Source organism: Nerophis ophidion, linkage group LG16 (assembly GCF_033978795.1).
Source record: "Nerophis ophidion isolate RoL-2023_Sa linkage group LG16, RoL_Noph_v1.0, whole genome shotgun sequence".
Lineage (NCBI taxonomy): Eukaryota > Metazoa > Chordata > Actinopteri > Syngnathiformes > Syngnathidae > Nerophis > Nerophis ophidion.
In genome coordinates, this window is record NC_084626.1 from 47,209,756 (window position 1) to 47,234,900 (window position 25,145).

At 43.6% G+C, this 25,145-nt stretch overlaps 1 protein-coding gene across 1 annotated transcript in view; it reads right to left on the reverse strand.

The window, feature by feature from the left end:
- Positions 1–322: 322 nt before the first annotated feature.
- The window catches only part of srpk1b (SRSF protein kinase 1b), a 57,008-nt gene continuing 32,185 nt past the window's right edge, over positions 323–25,145 (reverse strand). The window contains exons 5-16 of the mRNA XM_061875342.1: positions 24,849–24,936; positions 24,695–24,782; positions 24,340–24,446; positions 24,097–24,262; positions 23,845–23,870; positions 23,591–23,774; positions 10,620–10,928; positions 10,383–10,477; positions 10,202–10,309; positions 8,593–8,662; positions 8,436–8,528; positions 323–1,229 (exon numbers count right to left, since the gene is read on the reverse strand). Of these exons, the coding sequence (XP_061731326.1) occupies positions 1,045–1,229; positions 8,436–8,528; positions 8,593–8,662; positions 10,202–10,309; positions 10,383–10,477; positions 10,620–10,928; positions 23,591–23,774; positions 23,845–23,870; positions 24,097–24,262; positions 24,340–24,446; positions 24,695–24,782; positions 24,849–24,936 (1,519 nt within the window). The 3' untranslated portion in view covers positions 323–1,044. The remainder of the gene's footprint in view (positions 1,230–8,435; positions 8,529–8,592; positions 8,663–10,201; positions 10,310–10,382; positions 10,478–10,619; positions 10,929–23,590; positions 23,775–23,844; positions 23,871–24,096; positions 24,263–24,339; positions 24,447–24,694; positions 24,783–24,848; positions 24,937–25,145) is intronic.

Here is a 25,145-nt window from a genome sequence, read left to right on the forward strand (position 1 = left end):
AACAGGAAATGACCACTCAACACATCTTCTGCACTCTACATAACACATCTTCTGTACTGTACCTAATAACACACATTCTGTACTGTACCTAATAACACATCTTCTGTACTGTACCTAATAACACACATTATGTACTGTACCTAATAACACACGTTCTGTACTGTACCTAACAAGTTTGAAGGGCTGTGATTCAACAGTGATGATCCATCACAATAAACATGGAATAACGACTTAGTCATAACAAGAGTGTAGTGACAGTGATTGATCAGACTATCAGAATAAACATAAAATGACTACTTAAGTCATAAAAAGGTCACACAAGTCAATATTGGAAAAATGTTTATTGTTACCTACAGAAAACAGCCAATGTGTTGTTGGATGGGGAGGGGCACCTGTACAGTATGGATGGAGGAAGGGGGGGGGGGGTCTTTTACAGTAAGGAATAAATTAATTCCTGGGTGGCTTGCAAGAGGGAAAGAAGGAGGTAAATGAATTTTGCAACGCAGTCTACTGGAAATAATGGAAAGCGCCATTTTCCATTGCAACTGACGCTCTGGTAAAAGTTGGACTTGCCAGAAACCACATTTGGAGATATTCAAGACTGTGCCGTCAGGCGGCTTAGGTGTGCCTCCCCAATTTGTCACCTTGCATGTGTCAGGTAAAGGAATGAGCCCAAATAAATTACCTATCTTCTGAACAGTTTTTGCATGAATAAAACAATCTTTCATGCAGGTAAAAATGACCTGAGCGTTCTTTGAATAGTTGAGAGCAGAGTGGAAGTGGTTAGCATGTTTAAATGTCCAGAGATGTCCCTTTAATCAGACAGAACGTCCTCTTGTAGCACGTCTTGTTTTGTCCCCGATGAGCTGGAGCGCAATGAGTGACATCCACCGCCCCCCCCCCCCACGAAGTCAATGTTGCCTAAGCAGAGTGAGATGCTGTAGAAAAAAAGAGCTGAAGTCCAAAGCAAGATGATTTGGTGGATCCTTCAGGGACTGGGCTGCAGTCTTTGCAGAGTGTGTTCCTGAACACTGTCCAAGGCTCCTAGGATGCCAGCCACGGATGGGACAGACACTGGAGGGCCGTGGTCCTCCTGTCAGGTACCAAGTCCAGCATGGGCTGCAAAAAGCTGCTGAAGGTGTGGGCCTCCTCTTTGGACCACTCGTACTTCTCCACCAACACGTCCAACAAGGCCCACGGCTTCAGCTTGCTGATGTTTCGGAGGTCACCTTGGGGGATACGAGACTGTCAAGATCATAACAACAATGGAGGCCAAATAAACAGTAGAACCTCCATTTACAAACTTTTGGGCAGAGCAAAACACTTGGCAGCCATTTTGTGCTTGCTTGCATTCAAGAGATTGAGCGAGTCTCCAATGGTGCATGAGGACCACAGCGAGTAGACACTTCAATGGTGCATGAGGACCACAGCAAGTAGACACTTCAATGGTGCATGAGGACCACAGCATGTAGACACTTCAATGGTGCATGAGGACCACAGCGAGTAGACACTTCAATGGTGCATGAGGACCACAACGAGTAGACACTTCAATGGTGCATAAGGACCACAGCGAGTAGACACTTCAATGGTGCATGAGGACCACAGCGAGTAGACACTTCAATGGTGCATGAGGACCACAGCAAGTAGACACTTCAATGGTGCATGAGGACCACAGCAAGTAGACACTTCAATGGTGCATGAGGACCACAGCGAGTAGACACTTCAATGGTGCATGAGGACCACAGCAAGTAGACACTTCAATGGTGCATGAGGACCACAGCAAGTAGACACTTCAATGGTGCATGAGGACCACAGCGAGTAGACACTTCAATGGTGCATGAGGACCACAGCAAGTACACACTTCAAAGGTGCATGAGGACCACAGCGAGTAGACACTTCAATGGTGCATGAGGACCACCGCGAGTAGACACTTCAATGGTGCATGAGGACCACAGCGAGTAGACACTTCAATGGTGCATGAGGACCACAGCGAGTAGACACTTCAATGGTGCATGAGGACCACAGCGAGTAGACACTTCAATGGTGCATGAGGACCACAGCGAGTAGACACTTCAATGGTGCATGAGGACCACAGCAAGTAGACACTTCAATGGTGCATGAGGACCACAGCAAGTAGACACTTCAATGGTGCATGAGGACCACAGCGAGTAGACACTTCAATGGTGCATAAGGACCACAGCGAGTAGACACTTCAATGGTGCATGAGGACCACAGCAAGTAGACACTTCAATGGTGCATGAGGACCACAGCGAGTAGACACTTCAACGGTGCATGAGGACCACAGCGAGTAGACACTTCAACGGTGCATGAGGACCACAGCGAGTAGACACTTCAACGGTGCATGAGGACCACAGCGAGTAGACACTTCAACGGTGCATGAGGACCACAGCAAGTAGACACTTCAATGGTGCAGAGTGAAGCACAGCAAGTAGACACTTCAATGGTGCTGAGTGAAGCACAGCAAGTAGACACTTCAATGGTGCTGAGTGAAGCACAGCAAGTAGACACTTCAATGGTGCTGAGTGAAGCACAGCAAGTAGACACTTCAATGGTGCTGAGTGAAGCACAGCAAGTAGACACTTCAATGCTGCTGAGTGAAGCACAGCAAGTAGACACTTCAATGGTGCATGAGGACCACAGCGAGTAGACACTTCAATGGTGGATGAGGACCACAGCAAGTAGACACTTCAATGGTGCATGAGGACCACAGCAAGTAGACACTTCAATGGTGCATGAGGACCACAGCAAGTAGACACTTCAATGGTGCATGAGGACCACAGCAAGTAGACACTTCAATGGTGCATGAGGACCACAGCAAGTAGACACTTCAATGGTGCTGAGTGAAGCACAGCAAGTAGACACTTCAATGGTGCATGAGGACCACAGCGAGTAGACACTTCAATGGTGCATGAGGACCACAGCAAGTAGACACTTCAATGGTGCATGAGGACCACAGCAAGTAGACACTTCAATGGTGCTGAGTGAAGCACAGCAAGTAGACACTTCAATGCTGCTGAGTGAAGCACAGCAAGTAGACACTTCAATGGTGCTGAGTGAAGCACAGCAAGTAGACACTTCAATGGTGCTGAGTGAAGCACAGCAAGTAGACACTTCAATGCTGCTGAGTGAAGCACAGCAAGTAGACACTTCAATGGTGCATGAGGACCACAGCAAGTAGACACTTCAATGGTGCATGAGGACCACAGCAAGTAGACACTTCAATGGTGCATGAGGACCACAGCGAGTAGACACTTCAATGGTGCATGAGGACCACAGCAAGTAGACACTTCAATGGTGCATGAGGACCACAGCAAGTAGACACTTCAATGGTGCTGAGTGAAGCACAGCAAGTAGACACTTCAATGCTGCTGAGTGAAGCACAGCAAGTAGACACTTCAATGGTGCTGAGTGAAGCACAGCAAGTAGACACTTCAATGCTGCTGAGTGAAGCACAGCAAGTAGACACTTCAATGGTGCATGAGGACCACAGCAAGTAGACACTTCAATGGTGCATGAGGACCACAGCAAGTAGACACTTCAATGGTGCATGAGGACCACAGCGAGTAGACACTTCAATGGTGCATGAGGACCACAGCAAGTAGACACTTCAATGGTGCATGAGGACCACAGCAAGTAGACACTTCAATGGTGCTGAGTGAAGCACAGCAAGTAGACACTTCAATGGTGCTGAGTGAAGCACAGCAAGTAGACACTTCAATGGTGGCAATGTGTCGGGTAGTGGGAACTGAATGGTAAGTTGGATAACATCATGGAAAGGCTTTTGTGAAATGCACAGAAGGATCAACCGGAGAGCCAGAATGGAGGATTAGATCATGAAGCCAGGAGGGCCTTGGTCTAACCCTTTTGCACAGGTAGCAGGTAGGGCTGGCTGGGCCACATGGAGCAAAACTCCTCCATATTGATATACATGGCAATATCTCTTTAAGGAAAGTCCATTTAAACAAAAACAAACCCAACAAAAACTTAAGAGGAGGAATTTCCTGAAATTGTTAAGTTTCATGCATAGATAGATGCACATACAAATATTAAAAAGCCTTGAAAATAACATAAGAATGTTTTCAATCTTCTTTGAAACAAACATTTAGCTATGCTGTAATCCTCAGCTAATAACAAAAACACAAAATAAAGTCCCCGGTTTGAGAGGACATCTTAAACATCAGCAGCAACTTGAAAATTATTTACCTTTAAAGGCCTACTGAAATGAGATGTTCTGATGTAAACGGGGATAGCAGGTCTATTCTGTGTCATACTTGATCATTTCGCGATATTGCCATATTTTTGCTGAAAGGATTTAGTAGAGAACATCGACGATAAAGTTTGCAACTTTTGGTGCTAATAACAAAGTTTTGCCTGTACCCTAAGTAGAAGCCGATGTGCGCGTGACGTCACCGGTGTGAGGGCTTCTCACATCTGAACATTGTTTACAAACATGGCCACCAGCAGCGCGAGCGATTCGGACCGAGAAAGCGACAATGAGATTTTCTTATTTAAACGGGGATAGCACGTCCACTCTATGTGTCATACTTGATCATTTCGCGATATTGCCATATTTTTGCTGAAAGGATTTAGTTGAGAACATCCACGATAAAGTTTGCAACTTTTGGTTGCGAATAAAAAAGCCTTTCCTTTACCGGAAGTGGCAGACGATGACGTCACTGGTGTGAGGGCTCCTCGCATCCTCACATTGTTTATAATGTTAGCCTCCAGCAGCAAGAGCTATTCGGATCGAGAAAGCGACAAATTCCCCATTAATTGGAGCGAGGATGAAAGATTTGTGGATGAGGAAAGTGAGAGTGAAGGACGAGATGAAAGGAAAAAAAAAAAAAGACGAGGGCAGTGGGAGCGATTCAGATGTTATTAGACACATTTACTAGGATAATTCTGGAAAATCCCTTATCTACTTATTGTGTTACCGTATTTTCCGCGCTATAAGCCGCACCTAAAAACCAAAATTTTTCTCAAAAGATGACAGTTTGGCTTATAACCCGGTGCGCCTTATATATGTATTAATATAAATATTTGTCTTCATAGAGTTTAGGTTTCCCAACTACGGTAAACAGCCGCCATCTTTTTACCCCGTAGAAGAGGAAGCGCTTCTTCTTCATATTACGCCTGTACTGGCTCACCTGCACTGGCTTCCTGTGCACTTAAGATGTGACTTTAAGGTTTTACTACTTACGTATAAAATACTACACGGTCTAGCTCCATCCTATCTTGCAGATTGTATTGTACCATATGTCCCGGCAAGAAATCTGCGTTCAAAGGACTCCGGCTTATTAGTGATTCCTAGAGCTCAAAAAAAAGTCTGCGGGCTATAGAGTGTTTTCCGTTCGGGCTCCAGTACTCTGGAATGCCCTCCCGGTAACAGTTCGAGATGCTACCTCAGTAGAAGCATTTAAGTCTCATCTTAAAACTCATTTGTATACTCTAGCCTTTAAATAGACCTCCTTTTTAGACCAGTTGATCTGCCGCTTCTTTTCTTTCTCCTATGTCCCCCCCTCCCTTGTGGAGGGGGTCCGGTCCGATGACCATGGATGAAGTACTGACTGTCCAGAGTCGAGACCCAGGATGGACCGCTCCTCGGGACCCAGGATGGACCGCTCGCCTGTATCTGTTGGGGACATCTCTACGCTGCTGATCCGCTTGAGATGGTTTCCTGTGGACGGGACTCTCGCTGCTGTCTTGGAGCCACTATGGATTGAACTTTCACAGTATCATGTTAGACCCGCTCGACATCCATTGCTTTCGGTCCCCTAGAGGGGGGGGGTTGCCCACATCTGAGGTCCTCTCCAAGGTTTCTCATAGTCAGCATTGTCACTGGCGTCCCACTGGATGTGAATTTTCCCTGCCCACTGGGTGTGAGTTTTCCTTGCCCTTTTGTGGGTTCTTCCGAGGATGTTGTAGTCGTAATGATTTGTGCAGTCCTTTGAGACATTTGTGATTTGGGGCTATATAAATAAACATTGATTGATGATTCTTCTACGGTAAGCAACCGCCAAGGTAAGCACCCGCCCCCGTAGAAGAAGAAGCGCGCGGCTAATCCGATTCATTTCATTTGTGTGTTTCTGTAAAGACGACCACAAAATGGCTCCTACTAAAATACACGTGTACAACGCGGAATTCAAACTCAAGGAAATAAGTCACGCAGAAGAACACGGAAATAGAGCAGCAGCGAGAGAATTGAACATAAATGAATCAATGGTGCTTAGGTGGAGGAAGCAACAAGATGACCTGCGCCAAGTAAAGAAGACAACACAGAGTTTGAGGGAACAAAGCAAGATGGCAACAGTTGGAGGACAAACTGGAACAGTGGGTAGTTGAGCAGAGAGCAGCAAGCAGAAGTGTCAGCACCATCACTATTCCAATGAAGGCAACAGCGCTAGCAATCGAACTTCATCCATCCATCCATTTTCTACCGCTTATTCCCTTTCGGGGTCGCGGGGGGCGCTGGCGCCTATCTCAGCTACAATCGGGCGGAAGGCAGGGTACACCCTGGACAAGTCGCCACTTTATCGCAGGGCCAACACAGATAGACAGACAACATTCACACTCACATTCACACACTAGGGACCATTTAGTGTTGCCAATCAACCTATCCCCAGGTGCATGTCTTTGGAAGTGGGAGGAAGCCGGAGTACCCGGAGGGAACCCACGCATTCACGGGGAGAACATGCAAACTCCACACAGAAAGATCCCGAGCCTGGATTTGAACCCAGGACTGCAGGAACTTTGTATTGTGAGGCAGACGCACTAACCCCTCTGCCACCGTCAACTTCACTTGGATGATTTTAAAGGTGGTGCTTCTTGGTGTTTCCGGTTCATGAAAAGACGCAATCTCTCCATCCGCACACGGACTATTTCACAGCAACTGCCTAAAGACTTTCAAGAAAAGCTGGCTACTTTACACGCATATTGTAAAAACAAGATAGCTGAAAAAAGATCCGGCCAGGAAGGCAGGATTCATGGAACTGCCGGACAGCAACAGCGACACTGACTCTGATGACTTCGACGAGACGAAGCCCGCCATTTTGGATGCCATATTCGCCCAATTTTTTAATTCAGACACCGAAGAAGAAAAATTCGAGGGATTTATGGATGAGGAATAACTTCTGAAGGTGAGCTTTAAATGTTTATTTTGTGTGCTGTGACATTAACGTTCGAGCAAAGTTGAGTTATTGATGTTGCTATTGCTCTGCAATATTTTGAGTGTTACTATTGTTGTGATTGCACATTCGCACACTGGTTTGTGTTATTAAAGTTTGACTGACCTGTTTTTTTGACATTCCCTTTAGCGCAGCGTGGGCGCGGCTTATGACCCGGTGCGGCTTATAGGTTTACAAAGTTTTTAAATATGCCATTCATTGAAGGTGCGGCTTATAACACGGGGCGGCTTATAGCGCGGAAAATACGGTACTAGTGTTTTAGTGAGATTATAAAGTCATACCTGAAAGTCGGAGGGGTGTGGTGACCGCCAGTGTCTCTGATGGAAGCCATGGAGGAGACAGGAAATTTGCAGCTGCCTCATTATGAACGACACAAGCTCCGCTCATGTTTACAGTAAGAGCAGACTTATTACCACCATTTTCTCACCGAAACCTGCCGGTTGACATGTGGTAGAGAAACACGTTCGCTTGACCGCTCCGTTCCATATTAAAGCTTCACAACAAACAAAGACACACCGACTGTGTTTGTGTTGCTAAAGCTGGCTGAAATCCACCGCTTTCCACCAACAGCATTCTTCTTTGACGTCTCCATTATTAATTGAACAAATTGCAAAAGATTCAGCAACACAGATGTCCAAAATACTGTGTAATTATGCGATTAAATCGGAGGACTTTTAGCCGTGAGTGGTGCTGGGATAAAATGTCCGCTCCAACCAATAACGTCGCAAGCACGCGTCAACATAAGTGTCATCATTCCGCGACATTTTCAACAGGACACTTCGCAGGAAATTTAAAATTGCAATTTAGTAAACTAAAGCGGCCATATTGGCATGTGTTGCAATGTTAATATTTCATCATTGATATATAAACTTTCAGACTGCGTGGTCGCTAGTAGTGGCTTTCAGTAGGTCTTTAAAACTAGGATTTTTAGAAGAGCGTTGTTGAACTAGCAGTGCAGGACAGTATTGCCAAACAGCACTTCAGATTGTGTTGACATCATTAAATGATCTCTGGCACTTCTGCTCATATCCTTGCAACCAGGGACATATCTCCCTGGCGTGTGCTGCCTTTGATGGAATCAGGGAAATGTCAAAGTTGCCAAAGCCACTGCTGAGGGTTGAAATGTGATTTTGAAGGTTGACACTCCTCCTACTGGAGTTTGTGTCAGGTGAGTCAGCGGAGAGACTTTTGTCTCCTCCTTCTAAAATAGAACGCAGCAGGTGTTTTTACCTTTCTTGGTGAAGAACACCTTGGAGTACTTTCCCGCCTTAATCAGCTTTCGGGGTACTTTACCAAGCAGCTCAATGATCAGAGCTATGTGATCTGGAGGGACAAAGCTTGTTTTAAGTATAGAATTTCTGCTCATTGTTTGTCAAAGCAAACAGACCTTCATCTCGAGAATAATCTTCTCCTGAGTGGGGTTCAAACAGGTAGTCTCCGGTGGCCAGTTCAAAGGCCTGAAGAGAAAACCAAAAAAACCACATACATGAGAACTTCGATTGCAAGCCTAGTAAATGACACAAAAAGGGATGTACATCGTTAACATTTGTAGATTTTCTTTATCGTATGTTTATCAGTAATTTGTGGAAATAAAGATGTGGAAAAAAAAATGCATTTTAATTAGCACAAATTCAAACATAACACCTCCAACATGATGGACTTTAACATATCAAAGGATTATTACTTCCAGTTTTCACTTTTCTCAGTAGATTAATATCAGCCCTGGGATTATTGGATCGCTGATAAAAGGCGGTTGTGACGCGTCCTGAGTAATTTCCAACTGACACAGCGTGCGTGACTTTGAGGAGGAAATATCCATCCATCCATCCATCCATCCATCCATCTTCTTCCGCTTATCCGAGGTCGGGTCGCGGGGGCAGCAGCCTAAGCAGGGAAACCCAGACTTCCCTCTCCCCAGCCACTTCGTCTAGCTCTTCCCGGGGGATCCAGAGGCGTTCCCAGGCCAGCCGGGAGACATAATCTTCCCAACGTGTTCTGGGTCTTCCCCGTGGCCTCCTACCGGTTGGACGTGCCCTAAACACCTCCCTAGGGAGGCGTTCGGGTGGCATCCTGACCAGATGCCCGAACCACCTCATCTGGCTCCTCTCGATGTGAAGGAGCAGCGGCTTTACTTTGAGTTCCTCCCGGAAGGCAGAGCTTCTCACCCTATCTCTAAGGGAGAGACCCAAACTCATTTCGGCCGCTTGTACCCGTGATCTTATCCTTTCGGATAAGCTCATGACCATAGGTGAGGATGGGAACGTAGATCGACCGGTAAATTGAGAGCTTTGCCTTCCGGCTCAGCTCCTTCTTCACAACGGATCGGTACAACGTCCGCATTACTGAAGACGCCGCACCGATCCACGATCCACTCTTCCCCCACTCGTGAACAAGACTCCTAGGTACTTGAACTCCTCCACTTGGGGCAGGGTCTCCTCCCCAACCCGGAGATGGCATTCCACCCTTTTCCGGGCGAGAACCATGGACTCGGACTTGGAGGTGCTGATTCTCATTCCGGTCGCTTCACACTCGGCTGCGAACCGATCCAGTGAGAGCTGAAGATCCCGGTCAGATGAAGCCATCAGGACCACATCATTTGCAAAAAGCAGAGACCTAAAGCCCCCGGACAACATAGCTCCTAGGATCAGTGGGACACGCAAACTCCTCTACCACGATAAGGTGGCAGCTCGGAGGAGGAAATATTTTTGTGTTATAACTTGTGTGGTGTTGCTTCCTTATTGGTCATGATTGTAAGCTGACTTGAACGTGACAGCATGTCGAAATCACGTCGCTCATCCGGAACAAAAAATACTGCTAGCAGTATCCTTAGCCCAGAATCTTCCCGGTCATCATGAACCAACCTAGTTAGGAAGGTTAGGTAGCAAAAAAATACTGCTATGCATCCCTCCCTGGTTATAAGATGCTTTTGGCTCATCTTGTGTCATTTGAAAACGCTCTGTGAGGGAGATGAAAATGTCTACTTGTGTCAGCTTTACCATACAGGCCGTGCTCCAAATGTCTGCTGGTGTGCTGTAGCCCGATCCAAGCAGCACCTCCAGTGAACGATACTGGCGGGTCTGGATGTCGTCTGTGAAATGCCTGTGCTGCACCAGGACACAGAAAAAGGAGGCTTACCACAGAACTGGCTTGATCGGGTCATGGAGTGTTGACACCTACCACCCAGCAGGCATTTCCAAGGTCGGCAATCTTAACCTGCAACTTGTCAGCATTCAGAGGGTCCAGGGGGTCTACCAACAAGCTACTGGAGGATTCTGTTGAAATAGGCAAATACAAAAGCAGCTTTTTGTCCTTCACTGATTTCTCATGATGTGGTGAGAAAAGGAGGTGTCTAAATAAAACTCATCTACTGTCCCACAAGCGTGATCTAGTGAAAGTACAAAGAGTCCAACTAACCAGTCTGGGTGATTTCTTCGTCTTTACCAGCGATTTCATTCTTTCCTTGAGTGTCCATCTCCTCCTTCTCCTCACTTTGGACTAAATCATTTGGTTCTGAAGTGACACCTTCTGAGCCGAGGAAAGCAGGATCTTGCTTCTCCTCAAGCGCACCAGAGGTCTGAAGGTCCCTTTGATGGCCTCCATGCTTGGGTGCAGGTACATGGCTTTCAGGGCTGACCTCGCTGTGGCCGTTGACCTCCATGTTGTTCTCCTCGTTAGCGGCCTCTGTGTGTATGCTTGCCTGTTTCATCTGTTGGTGGAGCGATTCTGCAACAAATGACAATTATTACAACATAGTTAGCCACCCCAGTAGATTTTTATTACTTTCAGCAAGAACATGTAGTAAGAAGCAAAAAAAAAAAAAAAAAAAAACACTGGCCAACCCTTTTTTCCTGGTTTCATGAGGCTCTTACAAATGGACCTCAAGATTTGATAAATAACCACAAGAAGCCATCAGGGCGCAGGTACAGAACATTTAAATTCCGGAAGGCCCACCTTTTTTAAATTTTTTTTTTTTAAATTTTTTTTTTAATCTTCTATTTTTTTTTTTTTATTTTTTTTTTATTATTATTATTTTTCTCCCCCTCCCCCCCTCCTTGTTTACCTGTATCTCATCTTTTTTGTAAGGGGCGCTGGAAGCCGGCAGACCCGTCAGCGATCCTGTTCTGTCTCCCTGTAATGTTTGTTTGATCTTGAATGGGATTGTGCTGAAAATTTTAATTTTCCTGAAGGAACTCTCCTGACGGAATAAATAAAGTACTATCTATCTCAGGAAAAGCCTTATCCCTGCAGCTATAGCCGCCCTAAACAGCAGGCCTGGCCGACCCGTCTGATAAAGCCTGTAAATGTGTTGGTCATGTATGATGTCTTTTTGTTATTTTTGTTTTGTGATGTGCAATGACGATATGTTTAAATGTACGGCAGTAAAAATGAATTTCCCCACGGGGACCAATAAATCTAAATCTAATCTAAGCTTATCTTAGGTCTGTTTTCCACTGTCACCAGCATTTGAGTGACGGACATGTTGACCAATCAGAATTGCTGAGTCAACTCGGAAAAAAAATGCTCCTTAATATGTTCAATATTTATTTAAAGAGGAACTTTTTTGGAATCACAATCTTTATAAAAGACAACCACAGATGTATTTTTTTTAATGCATTCTAACTCGTAAATAAATTTAAATAAAAGTCAGCTTACAGCTGAGCCAATAAAACCCAATAAAAAACATCCAAAAAGCACAAACACTACTCCATTTACATTTTGTGACTTGAATATTAACCGAGAATTAGTGATATTGTTATTAATATCAAAAGCATTTGTGATATTGTTATTAAATATTAACAAGTATTAGTGATATTATTATATATATGAACACGTATTAGTCATATTATAAATATTAACCAAGTATTAGTGATGTTATTATAAATATTAACACTCATTAGTGACATTGTTATTATAAGTGCTAACGCAGACAGACTATTTATAGCAGTGCTGTGATCACTTCCTGTGTGCCAATGTTGACATGATTGACTTATCAGCTGCTTCCTCCTTTCCTTGCTTGTCAAACTTTATTCTAGATCACAATCATGCCTCTCACTGGATATTAGCAGGATGAGGATTTACTGCGACAAGTTGGTATACTTTGACAGCCAATTTAGACGACACAAAAATACGTCTGGTTCAGGCTCTTTTTTGGCAAGGATTATGAGAGATTCTTCATCTAAACGGGAATATATGAACATCCTAGCAGTCGGCACCCTGTTTTTAAAGGCTTCGTAGACGCAGATGAGAGCTAGAAATCATCCATCCATCCATCCATCCATCCATCATCTTCCGCTTATCTGAGGCCGGGTCGCGGGGGCAGCAGCCTAAGCAGGGAAGCCCAGACTTCCCTAACTCCAGCCACTTCGTTTAGCTCTTCCCGGGGGATCCCGAGGCGTTCCCGGGCCAGCTGGGAGACATAGTCTTCCCAACGTGTCCTGGGTCTTCCCCGTGGCCTCCTACCAGCTGGACGTGCCCTAAACACCTCCCTGGGGAGGCGTTCGGGTGCCATCCTGACCAGATGCCCGAACCACCTCATCTGGCTCCTCTCGATGTGGAGGAGCAGCGGCTTTACGTTGAGTTCTTCCCGGATGGCAGAGCTTCTCACCCTATCTCTAAGGGAGAGCCCCGCCACACGGCGGAGGAAACTCATTTCGGCCGCTTGTACCCGTGATCTTATCCTTTCGGTCATGACCCAAAGCTCATGACCATAGGTGAGGATGGGAACGTAGATCGACCGGTAAATTGAGAGCTTTGCCTTCCGGCTCAGCTCCTTCTTCACCACAACGGATCGGTACAACGTCCGCATTACTGAAGACGCCGCACCGATCCGCCTGTCGATCTCACCATCCACTCTTCCCCCACTCGTGAACAAGACTCCTAGGTACTTGAACTCCTCCACTTGGGGCAGGGTCTCCTCCCCAACCCGGAGATGGCATTCCACCCTTTTCCGGGCGAGTTATTTACCTTTCATTTGAAATACAATGGTAAAAAATTCTAGACTAATGAGTTTATTGGTTATTTCTATCATTTAAGAGCATGAGTGAGTGTGTCCGCATTAAGCCAAATATTTGTAAAATAAATGATTGCATGTTGTAATGTGTGGCACCTTGAGACAAGAACATGTGGACAGCCTAAACGTAAAATGTCTTCCTTCACTTGTTTTTTTTTTTTTATGCACGTCGATTTGTATATTTTATACAAATCGAACTGCAATCGCAAGTTCGGAAAAATCTCAATTAGTTTTTTTCCCCTCAAAATCCTTCAGCACGAGTACACAATTTGTGTCAAGTTGACTCTCAAGATGGCAGGGAAAAAAATGCACAGCAAAAGGAAAATAGAGGACGTTTTTGACAGAGTGGGAGAGTTTCTATTTTTGCAATCCATTGTGCTCTCCACCGTGTGTCAGGCGTCAGAAGAGCCTTTCAGGGTTTACAAATCTTCAGCGGTTGAAACTGGGAGGGTGTCAGTCTACACATGACCGGCCTGTGGTCTTAGTACTGTAGGAGTCATTATCGTGTTCAGTGTGGCCCAGCTAAAGTGTGTGTGTGTGCGTGCGAGGAGGGGATGGGCTGATGTGGCTCTTGGGGGTTGGACTGGTTGGCCACCTCTGTATCAAAACAATTCTCTGACAGCATCAATCAGCAGTGCCCACATCTGAGGTCCTCTCCAAGGTTTCTCATAGTCAGCATTGTCACTGGCGTCCCACTGAATGTGAATTCTCCCTGCCCACTGGGTGTGAGTTTTCCTTGCCCTTTTGTGGGTTCTTCCGAGGATGTTGTAGTCGTAATGATTTGTGCAGTCCTTTGAGACATTTGTGATTTGGGGCTATATAAATAAACATTGATTGATATTTTTGTGTGAAGCCTGTGACTACACACTTGAAGGCAAAAATATTAGCCCTTTTGGAACATTTCTCAAAAATTGTGTTCCACGTTTGCAATATCTAAACAAGTCTTTAAAATAAACAATTATAAACGGACATGTCCTCGATTTGGTGCATTTTCAAATGTAAAAAATGGATTTTGAAAAATGTTTTTATGAAAGCTTTGGTGAAAAGCGACATGATCAAAATGATCATGGCCTCAGTCTGCACCCCCACTCCAGGGCCTAGGCTAAGACCGAATTTTTTATTTTATTTTAATCTTCTATTTTTTTTGTACCAAACCCCCCCCCTTGTTTACCTGTATGTCATCTTTTTTTTGTAAGGGGCGCTGGAAGCCGGCAGACCCGTCAGCGATCCTGTTCTGTCTCCCTGTAATGTTTGTCTGATCTTGAATGGGATTGTGCTGAAAATTGTAATTTTCCTGAAGGAACTCTCCTGACGGAATAAATAAAGTACTATCTAATCTAATCAGCCTCCATGTCAGTTTGAGCTTTAAAAACACACCACAGCATTCAATTGATTCTTATTTAAGTGACCCCAGAAAGCAGGGTAAGTACCACTCGATCAAAAGGGAGTGGCTCTTTAATCTTGTTAAGAAGAGATATCATCATGGCAAATAGAATGGAAATCAGTCCGGACTACAGGTTAATGCTCATGGCAAAGAGGAAGAATAAACTGTACTGCCATTTCTGAGTGGCATCGTTGCCAAGCCTAAAAAAAATACATTCTGTCAAATATAAACCTGGATGTGGTCCAAAACAGAATTTGAGAGAAAAAATGTTTGAGATGTTAACAAGAATCCCCGCATCTCTGCAAAGGACTCCTCATTTTTACTTGATGTTTCACACTGATTGCTCCCACAGCGTCACATCAAAGTTTGCCGGAAAGAATCCGAAACATGGGGATGACTTTTGGAAGTGATTTCTTTGGTCCAAGGAAACTAGACTTGCAGCTTTCGTATGACAAAGGAAAGGGCCGTTATTTGGTCTTCCAGCAAGACAACAACCTACTAGATACCTCAATCCTATCAAGAACCTGTGGAGTGAGCTGAAGGTTAAGAGGGTCCATGCTTGGAGACCAAGGATCAGGAAAAATGTGCATGTAAGAATATGCCAACACCTTATTAGGGGAAATGCACTTATTTTTGGAACGTTGACGATCGTTCACATTCATTAAACTCCAAGATGGCGGCGCCCGGACGGGCTGCGCACTCGAGGAGCTCCTGCTAAAGATGGAACATTTGGCAGAAATACCGGACAATTCCACAAACTTAATGGCTGGTTCACATCGTGGTCACTCCGTGATCACGTACGACCGCCAGACACTTCTGGATGTGGACACATCGGGCCGTTTTGGACCGATAGACACTTGCGTGCTAGACTTGCTAACTAGCACGGGAATACATCGGCGGCTACATCCAGCGGCCTGTGAAGCAGGGGAGTCTAGTAGCAGCGGGGGCCGTCTACGGAGCAGACGCCAGCGGTGTGATCGGAAACGCGGATGCCGAGCGGGGCTAAAAACAAAGCAGAAGGCTAATCCCCACAGAACACCACTTCCCTCCACCCTGAAGACGGATTTAGATGGAAAATGCGAGACTACTGGTCTGGGTAAGGAGTCAGCTAAATTAGAACAAGTTTTTTCTGCTTTGAGTGTTTCAGAGTTGGACATGTGTTTTACTGAGGTGGCTAACTATGATGCGTGCAGTTTATCAAAGCAACAAACAAACAATCGGAAAATCCCCGTTACTGAGGTGGCTAACCATGATGCGTGCAGTTTATCAAAGCAACAATCAAACAATCGGAAAATTCCTGTCGTATCAATTCCTAGATATGGTCGTAACTATACTAAATGCACTGGGCATAATAAACACAACATTATTAATATTGCTACTACGGATAATTTGATCAAAAACTCCCTAAAACAGCCCACTACCTATAATATAGGTTTTTTAAACATAAGATCATTGTCTCCTAAAACGTTGTTAGTTAATGATATTATCAGAGACAACAATCTTAACGTCATCGGTCTCAGTGAAACCTGGCTTAAACCAAACGACTTTTTTGCGCTAAATGAGGCATGTCCTCCTAACTTTACACATGCGCATATTGCCCGTCCGCTCAAAAGGGGTGGGGGGGTTGCACTAATATACAACGAAAACTTTAACCTTAGTCCTAACATAAATAATAAATATAAATTGTTTGAGGTGCTTACTATGAGGTCTGTCACACCGCTGCCTCTACACCTGGCTGTTATCTACCGCCCCCCAGGGCCCTGTTCGGACTTTATCAATGAATTCTCAGAGTTCGTTGCTGATCTAGTGACACACGCCGATAATATAATCATAATGGGGGACTTTAATATCCATATGAATACCCCATCGGACCCACCGTGCGTAGCGCTCCAGACTATAATTGATAGCTGTGGTCTCACACAAATAATAAATGAACCCACGCATCGCAACGGTAATACGATAGACCTAGTGCTTGTCAGGGGCATCAACGTTTCCAAAGTTACGATACTCCCGTATACTAAAGTATTGTCTGATCATTACCTTATAAAATTCGAGGTTCAGACGCATGTTCGTCAAACTAATAATAATAATAACTGCTATAGCAGCCGCAACATTAATACAGCCACAACGACAACTCTTGCTGACCTACTGCCCTCGGTAATGGCACCATTCCCAAAGTATGTGGGCTCTATTGATAACCTCACTAACAACTTTAACGACGCCCTGCGCGAAACCATTGATAACATAGCACCGCTAAAGTTAAAAAAGGCTCCAAAAAAGCGCACCCCGTGGTTTACAGAAGACACTAGAGCTCAGAAATTATTATGTAGAAAGCTGGAACGCAAATGGCGCACGACTAAACTTGAGGTGCACCATCAAGCATGGAGTGATGGTTTAATAACTTATAAACGCATGCTTACCTTAGCTAAAGCTAAATATTACTCAAATCTCATCCACCGTAATAAAAACGATCCTAAATTTTTGTTTAGTACGGTAGCATCGCTAACCCAACAAGGGACTCCTTCCAGTAGCTCAACCCACTCAGCTGATGACTTTATGCAATTCTTTAGTAAGAAAATTGAAGTCATTAGAAAGGAGATTAAAGACAATGCGTCCCAGCTACAACGGGGTTCTATTAACACTGACACGATTGTATATACGGCGGATACTGCCCTCCAAAATACTTTCTCTCGTTTTGAGGAAATAACATTAGAGGAATTGTTACAACGTGTAAATGGAATAAAACAGACAACATGTTTACTTGACCCTCTTCCTGGGAAACTGATCAAGGAGCTCTTTGTATTATTAGGTCCATCAGTGCTAAATATTATAAACTTATCACTCTCCTCGGGCACTGTTCCCCTAGCATTCAAAAAAGCGGTTATTCATCCTCTTCTTAAAAGACCTAACCTCGATCCTGACCTCATGGTAAACTACCGACCGGTGTCTCACCTTCCCTTTATTTCAAAAATCCTTGAAAAAATTGTTGCGGAGCAGTTAAATGAACACTTAGCGTCTAACAATCTATGTGAAACCTTTCAATCCGGTTTCAGGGCAAATCACTCCACGGAGACAGCCCTCGCAAAAATGACTAATGATCTATTGCTAACGATGGATTCTGATGCGTCATCTATGTTGCTGCTCCTCGATCTTAGCGCTGCTTTCGATACCGTCGATCATAATATTTTATTAGAACGTATCAAAACACGAATTGGTATGTCAGACTTAGCCCTGTCTTGGTTTAACTCTTATCTTACTGATAGGATGCAGTGTGTCTCCCATAACAATGTGAACTCGGACTACGTTAAGGTAACGTGTGGAGTTCCCCAGGGTTCGGTCCTTGGCCCTGCACTCTTCAGCATCTACATGCTGCCGCTAGGTGACATCATACGCAAATACGGTATTAGCTTTCACTGTTATGCTGATGACACCCAACTCTACATGCCCCTAAAGCTGACCAACACGCCGGATTGTAGTCAGCTGGAGGCGTGTCTTAATGAAATTAAACAATGGATGTCCGCTAACTTTTTGCAACTCAACGCCAAAAAAACGGAAATGCTGATTATCGGTCCTGCTAGACACCGAACTCTATTTAATAATACAACTCTAACATTTGACAACCAAACAATTAAACAAGGCGACACGGTAAAGAATCTGGGTGTTATCTTCGACCCAACTCTCTCCTTTGAGGCACACATTAAAAGCGTTACTAAAACGGCCTTCTTTCATCTCCGTAATATCGCTAAAATTCGCTCCATTCTGTCCACTAAAGACGCTGAGATCATTATCCATGCGTTTGTTACGTCTCGCCTCGACTACTGTAACGTATTATTTTCGGGTCTCCCCATGTCTAGCATTAAAAGATTACAGTTGGTACAAAATGCGGCTGCTAGACTTTTGACAAGAACAAGAAAGTTTGATCACATTACGCCTGTACTGGCTCACCTGCACTGGCTTCCTGTGCACTTAAGATGTGACTTTAAGGTTTTACTACTTACGTATAAAATACTACACGGTCTAGCTCCATCCTATCTTGCCGATTGTATTGTACCATATGTCCCGGCAAGAAATCTGCGTTCAAAAGACTCCGGCTTATTAGTGATTCCCAAAGCCCAAAAAAAGTCTGCGGGCTATAGAGCATTTTCCGTTCGGGCTCCAGTACTCTGGAATGCCCTCCCGGTAACAGTTCGCGATGCCACCTCAGTAGAAGCATTTAAGTCTCACCTTAAAACTCATTTGTATACTCTAGCCTTTAAATAGACTCCCTTTTTAGACCAGTTGATCTGCCGTTTCTTTTCTTTTTCTTCTATGTCCCACTCTCCCGTGTGGAGGGGGTCCGGTCCGATCCGGTGGCCATGTACTGCTCGCCTGTGTATCGGCTGGGGACATCTCTGCGCTGCTGGTCCGCCTACGCTTGGGATGGTTTCCTGCTGGCTCCGCTGTGAACGGGACTCTCGCTGCTGTGTCTTGGATCCTCTTTGGACTGGACTCTCGCGACTGTGTTGTATCCATTGTGGATTGAACTTTCACAGTATCATGTTAGACCCGCTCGACATCCATTGCTTTCCTCCTCTCTAAGGTTCTCATAGTCATCATTGTCACCGACGTCCCACTGGGTCATTATTGTCACCAATGTCCCACTGGGTGTGAGTTTTCCTACCGAGGATGTCGTGGTGGTTTGTGCAGCCCTTTGAGACACTAGTGATTTAGGGCTATATAAGTAAACATTGATTGATTGATTGATTATGAGACAAAAAGACAAAAGGTTTTTTGTGTTTTTGCATTCTAACATGTAAGAATCAGATCATTCTGGGTGACTAGCAATGCAGCTAATGGTAGCAATCCATTATACCTCAAAATTCCTTTAAAAATTTATTCAAAAACTATCAACAATACTTCATGTATATAACCTGTATAATAAAGTGTACAACATTATTATTGTAAGAGTGAACACTGAGGAACTATCTTTCTAGCGTACTAACACATCACCATGTTTCAGTATTAGCTGTAAAAGCTAACTACGGAAAGAGAAAAGCTGGCTTCTACATCAACACTAAACACGTTTAAGTTTGTAATACACAACACTGTGACAAAACATGAACAATCATATTATAGTATGTGTAAAGTATTATTTCATGTATTGTTTGTACACAGCTAGCCAGACAGAGTATGTAATAACACACATGATATTGAAGTGACTCACTCAATGGACAGTAGTATTTCTGGTCCAGCTGGCCTCAAACTTTTTTCCGATTTATTTAGGTAGGCACTCCAATGCCGAAATAGCAAGGCTCCAGCTTCGAGTCCCGCTGACCACACTCTCTCGGCTTCAGTCTGCTCCGACATTTCACCTTTCCTTTGCGTTCGCTTCTAGAAGCAGTTGTTTATCCTCAGTACACTCAGGTTCAAAAACATAAGGTTGTAAATCCTCATTTGTCCACAATTTGTTGTCTATTACCAAGGCTGCCATGATTACAACACACATATGTTGGTTTCCAGAAGTAGGAACACATATTTGTTGCCAGAAGTCAGAAGTGCGCTGCTATGGAAACTGAAATCAATGCATGGAAGAAATCAGTCCCAGCAATAATTAAAATGATCAAAGTACTACAAATGTCGATATTGTTAAATATATTAGGGCTGCGAATCTTTGGGTGTCCCACAATTCGAATCAATATCGATTCTTAGGGTTGCGATTCGATTATATATCGATTTTTTAGATTCAATGCGATTCTCGATTCAAAAACAATTCCGTATTCATTCAATACATAGATTTCAGCAGGATCTACCCCAGTCTGCTGACATGCTAGCAGAGTAGTGGATTTTTTAAAAAAAGCTTTTATAATTGTAAAGGACAATGTTTTATCAACTGATTGCAATAATGTCAATTTGTTTTAACTATTAAAGGAAGCAAAAATATGACTTATTTTATCTTTGTGAAAACATTGGACACAGTGTGTTGTCAAGCTTATGAGATGCCAGGCAAGTGTAAGCCACTGTGACACTATTCTTTAATTTTTATAAATGTCTAATGATAATGTCAATGAGGGATTTTTAATCACTGCTATGCTGAAATTATAACTAATATTGATACTGTTGTTGATAATATTCATTTTTGTTTCACTACTTTTGGTTTGTTCTGTGTGGTGTTTGTGTCTCCTCAATTGCTCTGTTTATTGCAGTTCTCAGTGTTGCTGGCTCAGGTTTGGTTTTGGAATTGGATTGCATTGTTATGGTATTGCTGTGTAGTGGTTTGTTGGATTGATTAAAAAAAATAATCAATTTTTAAAAAAATGAGAATTGGTTCTTAATCTCACAACGTGAGAATCGCGATTCGTATTTGAATCGATTTTTTCCCACACCCCTAATATACACCCTATTTTTCGGATTTTAAAACGCTCCGGAATATACGTCACACCGGTCGAAAATGCATAATAAAGAAGGAAAAAAACATATATACGTCACACAGGAGTATAAATCGCATTTTTGGGGGAAATTTATTTGATAAAATCCAACACCAAGAATAGACATTTGAAAGGCAATTTAAAATAAATAAAGAATAGTGAACAACAGGCTGAATAAGTGTAGGTTATATGAGGCATAAATAAGCAACTTCTATGTTAACCTAACATATTATGGTAAGAGTCATTCAAATAACTATAACATATAGAACATGCTATACCTTTACCAAACTGTCACTCCTAATTGATAAATCCCAAGAAATCTTCTTCCTCGATGTCACTTCTAAACAACTCTGCCAACTCCAAAGGCATGCACCGCTTCCTCTTGTCTTTTTCTGCTGCATATTTCACTACGTCCAGCTTGTAATCTGCAGTACATGATTTCCTTTTCGCTGCCATTTTTGTTCAGCACTTCTCAGTTTTTACAAGTTACCGCTAACGTTGAAATGATCCATTTTAATAGCTACAGCAGTAGCATATAGCACTTAGCATCCCATGACCCACAATGCACTTCTGCCATGACCGAATTCTTATCGGTTGACGTGTGTGTGACGATTGCTGACATTTTCTTGGTCTCTTCCGCGAATGAGATAAATACCATCATTAAATATTGTACGGTAATGTGTTAATAATTTCACACATAAGTCCCTCCGGAGTATATGTCGCACCCCCGGCCAAACTATGAAAAAAAACTGCGACTTATAATCGGAAAAATACTGTTTATACAGTGGGGCAAAAAAGTATTTAGTCAGCCAGCGATTGTGCAAGTTCTCCCACTTAAAATGATGACAGAGGTCTGTAATTTTCATCATAGGTACACTTCAACTGTGAGAGACAGAATGTGAAAAAAAAAATCCAGGAATTCACATTGTAAGAATTTATTTGTAAATTATAGTGGAAAATAAGTATTTGGTCAACCATTCAAAGCTCTCACTGATGGAAGGAGGTTTTGGCTGAAAATCTCACGATACATGGCCCCATTCATTCTTTCCTTAACACGGATCAATCGTCCTGTCCCCTTAGCAGAAAAACAGCCCCAAAGCATGATGTTTCCACCCCCATGCTTCACAGTAGGTATGGTGTTCTTGGGATGCAACTCAGTATTCTTCTTCCTCCAAACACCACGAGTTGAGTTTATACCAAAATGGATACATGGATGATACAGCAGAGGATTGGGAGAATGTCATGTGGTCAGATGAAACCAAAATCGAACTTTTTGGTATAAACTCAACTGGTCGTGTTTGGAGGAAGAAGAATACTGAGTTGCATCCCAAGAACACCATACCTACTGTGAAGCATGGGGGTGGAAACATCATGCTTTGGGGCTGTTTTTCTGCTAAGGGGAAAGGACGATTGATCCGTGTTAAGGAAAGAATGAATGGGGCCATGTCGAGTGAGATTTTGAGCCAAAACCTCCTTCCATCAATGAGAGCTTTGAACGGTTGACCAAATACTTATTTTCCACCATCATTTACAAATAAATTCTTTAAAATTCCTACAATGTGAATTCCTGGATTTTTTTTTCACATTCTGTCTCTCACAGTTGAAGTGTACCTATGATGAAAATTACAGACCTCTGTCATCATTTTAAGTGGGAGAACTTGCACAATCGCTGGCTGACTAAATACTTTTTTGCCCCAATGTATATTATATAAATAAATACATATTTATCCATCCATCCATTTTTCTACCGCTTATTCCCTTTCGGGGTCGCGGGGGGCGCTGGCGCCTATCTCAGCTACAATCGGGCGGAAAGCAGGGTACACCCTGGACAAGTCGCCACCTCATCGCAGGGCCAACACAGATAGACAGACAACATTCACACTCACATTCACACACTAGGGCCAATTTAGTGTTGCCAAATCAACCTATCCCCAGGTGCATGTCTTTGGAGGTGGGAGGAAGCCGGAGTACCCGGAGGGAACCCACGCATTCACGGGGAGAACATGCAAACTCCACACAGAAAGATCCCGCGCCTGGATTTGAACCCAGGACTGCAGGACCTTCGTATTGTGAGGCAGACGCACTAACCCCTCTGCCACCGTGAAGCCCTACATATTTATATATATATGCATATTGCAGTGTGTATATAAAACGTTTTGAAGTTGTTTGAGAGGGCTTTGAAGGCTACAACAGTGACTCCCATTTTCCGCATCTATCAAGTGTTTTTCATCATCTATAAAATCCTAAAAAAAAACAACCTGTCTTCTTGTCTCATAATTGTCAACGAAAAAAAAGCACTTCCCATTTTAATTAGACATCAGCCATCCTAACTACCAGAAGACATTACTTATATTAATACTATGTATATAATAACTGTATTATGCATCATATTTTCTGTTTTTAATCAGAAAGGCTATACTATTGACGATTAATTATCAATAATTTTAGACATTGCTTTTTTTATTTTAAACCATTTTCTTGATTTGATTCAGCAAATAAATACAAATGTTTGTTTGGTTTTATCCAGATGCGACCTTTACTGTAGTTGGGGTTTTTATTTGTATTGAAGTATAGTTTGTTCAGGCACCTTTGATAGGATGATGGCTGTCGCTGGGCACAGTGGTTGGCAGTGACATGTTGGCAGAGTCACTTGTTTCTGTGGCATCCTCTTCTTTGTCTTCACCTTCAGTTGCCACACCTCCTCCCACCTCCAGTTGCCTCTTCTGCTTCTTCTTCATTTTTTTCTTTTTGTTCTTAGACATCTTGGACATCTTAGGACAATAGAAATGCAGTATTATATGACGCGGCATGGCAACCATAGGAGTGAGAAAAGACAATTACCATCTTGGGTGCAGGAGCAGTGCTTACTGGAGGAAAGTAGAAAAGAATGAATGAGATGATTACGTCTATCACATATTCAACTGACAGTAAGTCACGTCCACATTCCCGGTCAAAAATGACTCGCTCAACATAAATACCTGATTCAGCTTTCTGAATGTTTCAACCTGCAGTCATTTCTACTCTATTATTGTTTACTGAAACCAATTGAATGACAAGTGGTCAAGCGAACAGGTTGAATTCGTAAAAACTGACCGGCAGAACCAGATGGTGGCGCAGCACCGGTCTTCTGCCACTGTGTCGCTTCAACGGCCATTTTCTTGATGTAGGGCTCATCTACAGTTAGAAGGATGTTCTCTGGTTTGATGTCTGTGTGGATAATTTTACATTTAGTGTGGAGGTAGTCCAAACCCTGCAGGACCTACAGGAAACCAAATCAGACCATCATCTACAGTCCCAAAAAACAGCAATTGGCTTGTGTATGTAGCTCCACCTTACCTGTCTGATTATGCTTTTAACACAAGGCAGGGGCAGCCCTTGATAATTGGACTTGATGATCCATTTCAGGAGGTGGTACCCCAGCACCTCAAACACCATGCACACGTCTGGTGAAATGCAAAGTCAAGGAAGGCTTGGACTTGCAAAGGCATAACAATGGCATGCTGCAAAGGGCTGACGTGCTAGCTCCTTGACGGCACAAATAACTGGGTGTGAGCTACAATCAGAGACTTTAGTTTGCCTCAAACAGTCACCACTGATTGATGTCAATGTCAGATACGGTGACAGAATAGTGACCTCATCACAGGTACGTTGGATGCACAGTTGGGTATTTGAAAATGTTTGAAAAAGATACGAGTGCCGTTCATGCCAGAAATTTTGAAGTCATCCAGAAGCTGCACCACTCGCTCCCTGCTGGGATCACTGTGGTCTGTGTGTCGCACCTGGACAAAACACTTGTTTGTAAAAACAGCAAACCAAATCAAGTGGAACGAGATGGAGGGCATTACAGATTTCAGCAGCTTGATCTCATCCAGAGCGGTCTCGGTGTAATGTTCGGCACTTTTCACAACCTTCATGGCCACAAAGCGCTTCTCCCTGGCAGAAAACAGTCAATTCATCATTTACATTTACCTCCAGGCATGGTTTACTTAAGGGGGACCTATGATGACACATGTTGGACAACATTTATACCTCACTCTGCTCATTTGTGGAGGCGTTCCCTTTGACATGGCAAATGAAACACTCCACCCCTTCCCTCTCCAAAAGTTTGACAATGGACATTTTGAAAATGTACACTCCTAAAA